Source organism: Phalacrocorax aristotelis, chromosome 2, assembly GCF_949628215.1.
Source record: "Phalacrocorax aristotelis chromosome 2, bGulAri2.1, whole genome shotgun sequence".
Taxonomy (NCBI): domain Eukaryota; kingdom Metazoa; phylum Chordata; class Aves; order Suliformes; family Phalacrocoracidae; genus Phalacrocorax; species Phalacrocorax aristotelis.
The window spans coordinates 88,988,156-88,995,889 of NC_134277.1; the positions used below are offsets into that span (position 1 = coordinate 88,988,156).

The window sequence follows — 7,734 nt, forward strand, 5'->3', positions numbered from 1 at the left end:
TACACCTCTCCGCCTTATCCCTCCATTAAGGAAAACACACCAATTCTCTGTTTTCAAGTATAAATCAGGATATTGGTACTATTAAGCAGGAGTTAAATTAGCATGTTTATTAAGTCCATTTAGGCCATCAAGTTCCAAAAAGTGGAAAAGGTAAGCTGACTATGAGTAATAGCGACTCTTCAATTACATCACATTATTGATAAAGTACATTCTCTGAGCACATCATTGAAAAGGCTAATAACTCAAAACATATATCCTGACATGGACACCCACTAGCGTCCTTATAAATATTTCAAGATATGACCCATATAGGCACACACCTAAGATTTAGAACTGTTGTACTGGTGAAAGAATGGCTATTAAAATACCATCAAAAGGAGTGTGTGCTATAGACTAGAATTACAGTTCTCACTTTAGCACTTCCCTGATCATGCACCTCGAAATGACCAAAAAGTACTAGGGTAATTTTATTTCTTGCTATAAGGTTACATGATCTTTTTATTCACAACTATAAGTGGGAAGAAAAAGCCCCACCATACTAATTTTTCTGCTTAGTTTTCATAAAGCAGACATATGAGCAGAACCGTACCCCTAAACACAATTATCAGTACTTTCTTTCCATATATAATTACTAAATTCTTTGTGAACTGTAATGAACCACCATGTAAAAAAACCAAAACAAAACATAAAAAGCCTTAACACATTTCTGCTGAAAACTGGATTTTCTTACGAGTTAATCTGAAGATTTAGGAAGTATTGTTTTTAGAAACATGTCAATGTGTTTTATTAAGAAAAAAAACTTTAAACCCCACAAACACAAAACTCACCATTCCTGATGAATGAATTTAATACTGCCAGTACACACACATGGATGATAGAGGGGTTTCTCAGGAGTTCCTTCAGACCGACAGACTCTGCATATATCTGCTGACAAGAACATAAAGCTTAAACACTACTGCTTAAAGAACTCAAATTTACAAGACAAACTCTACAATTAAATTCTAGAAACTTTGCCATGTACCAAAATGAAGCAAGAATAAATTTAAAGGGTATGAAAGACAGATTTCATCTGATGCAAGAAATGAAGACTGAGAGATTACGAGAAAAAGCAACAAGAACGTTATCATCTGCCTGATCATGTTACAAAACACCCAAAACATGTCTTGTTATATCTTGAAGACTTAAACACAGTCAAACTACAAGCAGAGGCGCTCTTTGCCTAAAAAAGTTATCACTAAAACAACATAAAGATTGCTAAGGATAATCTTCCCCAAAGAGGAGACTTTGAAATGGAAAAATTCCATTTGACTTTTGAACAAGTCAAATGGAGGCTGAGCAGAAGAGATTTACTAATGTCTAACAAGGACTTAAACACACCATTTGCTACTCTTGAACCTAACGTGGATGTTCCTTGGTGCTCTTCATGAAAGGGAAAAGAACACGTCGTAATAAACAGAAGCAGGTATTTGGTGAGTTTGCTACCCAAGTTGAATAAGGCTATCCATTTAGCAGTCTACAGTCCAGACACAAAAGGGAAGACATTTTCTGTTTCTTATTTCATAATTTCAATGTCAGTAATATTTCAGTAGCTCCTGTACCTCCTTTATTCTCTATTTTGACATTTTCTCACAGCTAAAGATTGCAAGATGTTTTGTGGACAAAGTGAGTGTAAACTTCTCCCTCTAAAGAACAGATGTCTATTTTATCACCATTTGGTTATCCAGAGCATTTAAACACACAACCAAATATAAATAAAGATCAAGTATTTTATATGCTTATTGACAGATGCGTGGTATCTTTCCTTTACTCCTCCTTTAATACCATTGGACTTTTATTCCTGTTATTAAGGAAATTAACATAAAACGTCCATTTTTGTAGAAGATTTAAGATTACAATTTTCTCTTTTGTTAATTATTTCTCTATCAACGACCACTCGGCAAACCTGCAAGAGTGCAACAGATACACATCACAGATTTTGTTAGAAAAATACCAACTTAAAAGTACTGACGTAAGAATAACGAAAACAGTCAATTTCAAGTCTGAATTACCCATCTTCATTCTTGGTTGACATCTCCAAAAGTTAATGTATTTCTACAAAAAGTTCCAAAAGGTACCAACATTAAAATAAGACCATACTTCCACAAAGAAGTCAAAATATGACCATATCCCCAGTTTGCACAGATTAAAACAGTTTCTATACTAAAGCATAAGAAATCAAGCGACCCAAAAGAAAAAAGATAATTTTGTAGATATAACACAGATCGGAATTCATACATGCAGACTAAAAACCTAGAACTAACAGAAACATGTATTCAATACCACATCAATGATGCTACAAAGAGACATGAAGAGTATTTCCGTCACAGCCGTATCGAGCAACAACATACTGCTGCAAGCGTGAAGAGCCCCTGGTTTCCCTGCTGACAAGAAGGACCAGAACCGGTGCTTCACATAACAAATGATTCCTTTAACATCACAAGTATTTCCAGATGGCTGCACAGGGCAGGTGGCTGCAACTGACAGGCAGGACCTGCCCACCAGCTGTGGCATGCCCACCTTCCTCCAGCATGCCTTCAAACAGAGCTATTTCACTGCAGTAAGCTGGCAACTTTGTACGCTGCATCAGCCTCGTAAAGGGTCAGGCAAGCACTAGAGCCAGCACAAGAGACAGGATGTGAAACTGCTGCTTTAAGAATACTCCCTGGCACCAAAGAAAGCAAGTTAAAAGCATAGGGTTCTCTGAAGGATGCCCGAGATAGCTCTCTGAACCCACTCATTAATGGTCCGTTGACTTTCACATCAGACCCATCACTTTTTCTCAAGACTGTTGGGGAAAAAACATAATTTGCCTTACTGAAAGCAAATGAATTCTTTATTTGGAAAAGGACTTCCTTGGTTAGCTTAGTGCTAGAAGTTAAACCTAAATTTTGGTTTGTTTTGTTTTTTTCCAAAGGCTATGAGAAGTTCTAGATATTCCCACTCGTTTTCTAAATCCAAATAAATGTATTATGAGTGCAATAGTCTGGACTGTTAAGCAGCTGACAGCTTCAAATCCATAAACACCACTGAGGTTCATCACATAAAGCTATGCACCTTATGACCTACTGCCATGTTCAGAGGCAATTCCACCGTGTACAGACGTTCTTTTTCTACTTGCACGCGTACTTTTCATCCTGTTCTTCATGCATGTGTTTTGGAAAGAATGACCTTGGGTAACACAGCTCTTCTTTGTTCCCCCAGAGAATGATCCTCTGCCTATCACCTCTCTAACTGAATGTTCACCACTGTAATATCCAAAAGCGAAGATTAAGTTATTTAGCAACAAACTGATGTCACCACAAACAAAAGTACCTCTCATCTGCAAAACCTGGTATCTGATGCTTTCAGGTGCTATAGAGAAGCAACTCTCACATTCAGGGGAAGAAGCTGCCACTTAGGTCTGACCCTTCTTGGCCTCAGCTGCCTCTCCCACCCCAGCTCTCACCATCCAGTTAAGGTTTCTAGCTCCACAATACAATTCAGTCAAGCACAAAACCCATCAGAAACACAATGGCCGTAACCTCGTTAATGGGCTATCAATAGTTAGGAAAGTCCATTTGGCACTTTATGGCAGAAGTTTAGGCACCCAATAATATTGCAGCACGGATTTCCTCTTCTTTAAGGCACTAATGCAGTCTTTTCTGCTACTAGTGTTTAAAGCTTTCTAACCTTGGGAAGTCTCTTCAGTGTTCTGGCAAGCGTCGTGAAATTCTAACAGCAGGAACTGAAGTTTGAAACTGTAGAAGTTGTAACATTCTAGTGGTATTTATGGAAAGTGAGTATACAGACTAGTTACTTTCATCCTACTACTCAGAGCTTTTGAGGGTAACATTGATAAGACTACAACATAATATCTAAGGCTACACCTGTATGCGTTTGTGTGCATGTATACATATATATATATGCACTAATATACATATATATGTATGAAACCCCTAGAAAAGTCCAAATTCCAAGTGTAGAGTTTAACATGAAGGCTTACTTAAAGCAGACAATGCCTTAAGATGCAACTAAGATCCCCCTCTTCCTGGTCTCTCTTCATCTACTTAAGTCCTGTAAAAGCAGGTACTATCAAAGACTGCCACTGTTAACAGCCCATAACTAGCAACTGTGCTGTCTGAATTAAATCCACCAGAGTGGTGCGAACTCAGCTGGTCATTTCCAAGTATCCACTTCACAGCCTGCAATAACCCAGGTTTTCTGAGCAACCAAAGGCCAAGCAATGAAAGTTTCACTTTGTTAATTTCAACAGTGTAGGCATGCCAGAGCTGTAGCAAGCAGTTTTAAAAGCTGTTAGATTTTAAAAACACTACGATTTTGATAAACCATCTGTGTTCACAAGCACTAAAGATGTCTACAGCACAACCCAAGGGACATTTCCACAAAGGTGCTGCATTATTTCATCCAATGTTTTGTGTTTTTCCAGCTTTTCTTCTTTTTAATCCTCTCGAGCTGGAAAATCAAGTGCCACTAGATAAAAAGCTACGTTCATAATGATGCCAAAGTAACAAAGCCAAGACACAACATGCTTTCCTTTAAACTGTCTTGCTGCTGCAATATATTTTGTAGTTATTGCTTAAGATGACAAACAAAGCTCAAATACTGCAAGAAGCATAGGCACAACACACATCCTTTATTTATTTTGGTTTACGCTACCATATGAAGTCCTGTTTATGAAAGTTCTGCGTTATCAGCTTGAACTACAGGGTGCCCCAACGCTACCTGAGCACAGCAAAACTGCTGACAAAACATACACGTTTATCTCAAGTAAAGCAGTACTCTTAAGAACAGAAACTACCCATTACAAAAAACACGACTACGATCTGACAACTTCATTTTTAAAATAAGGCAAGTTACTCTGTATTAGTCTCTTGTAGAAGAGACAAACGTGTCAGCTTCTGCATCGTTTTACTATTTCGATTTTTTAAGTGCATTTTCCAGCACATGCAACAAAGTTAACCTTGCTAAAGCTGCTATTACTACTCAGCTGAAAGTGAAAATTTAAAACTGGCCAAGTTAGAGGACGGGGTACTACAGCATCTGCCGGTTAGGAGAGGACCGGGGGCGGGGAGGATCCCGCACGCCTCAGGGCGGCCCCCCCCTCACTGCCCCCTGCGCTGCCCCGGGGCGAGCACCCGGCTCCCACCCGCCGCGCCGGGGTCTCCGTTTGGGACACCCCCCCCTCCGACTCGCCCCCCGCCCCTCCCCCCCAGCAACGGCCCCCCGCGAAAAGCAGGCGGCCGGCGGGCCCCAGGCCGCGCGAGGGCAGCGCCACCGGTAACGGCCAGCCCCGCGCCGGGCTGTGACCACGGCACCTGTCCCCCCGCAGGGCCCGGCTCCCAGCGGCCGCCGTTATGTAAGGCGCACCCGCGTGCGCAGGCCAGCGCGGGCGCGGGCGGGGGGTGGAGAAGGAGGGGGGGCGGCCCGGGCACCTGCAGCCCCGGTACGCGAAGCCCCTCCCGGAGTAAACAGCCCGCGGCCAGCCCAGAGGGTACCGGGCCCCGCGAGGCCCGCCCCCGCCCCTCGGGGCTGGGCAGGCGGGGCCGCCGCCGGGCCGGGGCGCGGAGGGACCGCAGTACCTTCCTCGGCGGTCTCCATCTTGCCTGGCTGACGCAGCGCCGGCCGAGCCAGTGGTGTGACCGCGGGGGGCGGGGCCGCCAAGCCGAGCGGGCGCTCTAGAGACCGTGCCACCGAGGCGGCGAGGCTAGAGCGCCGCTCCCGCTGCCGGCGCCGCCTGGCGGGGGGCGGTGGGGCCGGGTGACACGCGCCGCGCCCGGGGCCGGCAAAAGCGCGCAAGTTGGGCAAAAATACAGATAAAACCGGTTCTAAATTCTGCTCCAAACCCAAGAGAAACTCCGCGTTCATACGCGAAGTCGGCTAAGCTTTCGGGAGGGCCGGTGCTTCAGGGGCCGGGAATGGGAAGGCCGGGGATTCCCTGTGGCCCTTCCCCTGGGGGGAAGCTGTCCGCTCTCCTCTGAATCCCACCTCTCCTTCCTGGGCCTGACATTTCCAACAGGAGTAATAAACTCTTCAGTAGAACACAAACATCTCTTTTAACTTAATCACTGCTGTGTTCAGGTCTCGCTGGTCTAAGCGGCTGAGGCAGCGCATGTTACAACTCCGTACTCTGCTGGCTACGCAGGGAGCTACCAGGTGTTCTTAGATGAGTTGACAAGAATCTTATTAAGGAAGAAAACAGAAGTTCATTGTATTAAGGGCAAACAGAAATTCTGTATTGATGAAATGCATGTGTGTGTTATGCTAGTTTTCCTTTCTACCACCCATCTTAACCCCTCTGGTTGATCAATGAGTCGTAGCAACTTTCAGCTCCCTTTACCATATGACCCTTCCTGTCCAACCAGTCATTAAGTCCTTTGCATTAAGGCCCCGTCATCATGTTGTCACCAAAAACTGGGAATAAAACTGCTTAACACTGGGTGTGTTAAAGAGCAGGCATTACTTTATTCGGCACCGGGTGTATGGGGGATCTTTCCTCTTAACAAGCACACATACTGGAGTTCATTTTTGACATTTATACATGAAAGTTAACACATCACACCTATCTAATACATAATCATTGACCTGACTAAGTACCTCCTTCTTCCATTGGTCCATACCTTCTTTGCTTAAATTTAAAGCTACAGTATGATTTTAATTCACTGCACATGTTCAAGAGGAATGGGGTGGGGGATGTCCTTTCATCCCTCAGTTAAGTCAGTGGTTGGGACCTCCCACTACTGGAATTACTTTCCCCCCAGTTATTGTGACTCTCTCTGGTTTCATTGTTTCATGGTTGTGGTGCCCCTTGATCTTTCTTGCAGGAGGATGTTTCTTTCTGTTACGGGTCCTTGAAGTTTCTCAGCTCGTGAACCTTGAATTCCTTTCACAAGCTGGCTCATTGCGTCATTTGTATTTCTCAGGATGTGGGTTTAGGTTAATAATGGCTCAAGCTGCAAGTTTAACCCTTTAGTAATTTACAGCAGTGTCAGCAGCTGAGTGGAGGGTAATTCAAGTCTGGACTTAAATCGCAGAGGTGGTGCATGCCCAAGTTACAATTTTATAACTATCTTCCCCGAAATTTAACCACATTAGTACCTTCAAGATTACCTTCTTCAAGCACCAGAGCTGCTGGTAGGATATATGATACCGGCTTGTGTAAGCAAAAAAAAAAAAAAGAAGAAAATCAGGAAAATGTGAAGGCTTGGTGTGTCTCTCCAGTAGCTGTATAATTACAGTAAAGTGCTGCAATAAAACATTTGTGGGCAACGCTGTCATATTCAGCACTTCTGTGACCTTCCTCTCAGAAAGGCAAGGTGAAAAAACTCCCACTTAAAACTGAAAAAAAAAAAGAATTTATTTTAAAAGTAAGCTCATTTTCATCTTGACAAATCATCCTGGCATATTAAAAAAGTACCAGTGTAGTGTTGAGGATATAAGAAATGCCAGTGTATTCAGTTTGTCTGAACAAGAAAAACCCAATGAAAAAAACAGATGAAAATACTAAGAAATGGGGCACTTCAATTTCCAAGTACATTCATAATTACCACTCTTTATTCCCCAAACATGTAGCCACTGTTGTTACTCTGTTATGATAAATATAAACTAAATGCTGTATAAAAGTCTCTAAATTATCATTCACATTAAAAAGGCCATGGCAGTGTTAATGTGTATAATTCTCCAATTTCAGTCTTTCGT

At 42.8% G+C, this 7,734-nt stretch overlaps 1 protein-coding gene across 4 annotated transcripts in view; it reads right to left on the bottom strand.

The window, feature by feature from the left end:
* MARCHF6 (membrane associated ring-CH-type finger 6) overlaps positions 1-5,695 on the bottom strand; it is a 55,504-nt gene extending 49,809 nt beyond the window's left edge. For 2 of the 4 annotated variants that reach the window (XM_075084285.1, XM_075084283.1), the window contains exons 1-2: positions 5,619-5,695; positions 828-924 (exon numbers count right to left, since the gene is read on the bottom strand). In XM_075084285.1, coding sequence (XP_074940386.1) covers positions 828-924; positions 5,619-5,637 — 116 coding nt within the window. In that variant the 5' untranslated portion in view covers positions 5,638-5,695. Of the gene's footprint in view, positions 1-827; positions 928-5,618 lie in introns of all 4 variants that reach the window. The other 2 variants (XM_075084284.1, XM_075084282.1) reach the window with 1 other exon arrangement.
* Positions 5,696-7,734: the final 2,039 nt, after the last annotated feature.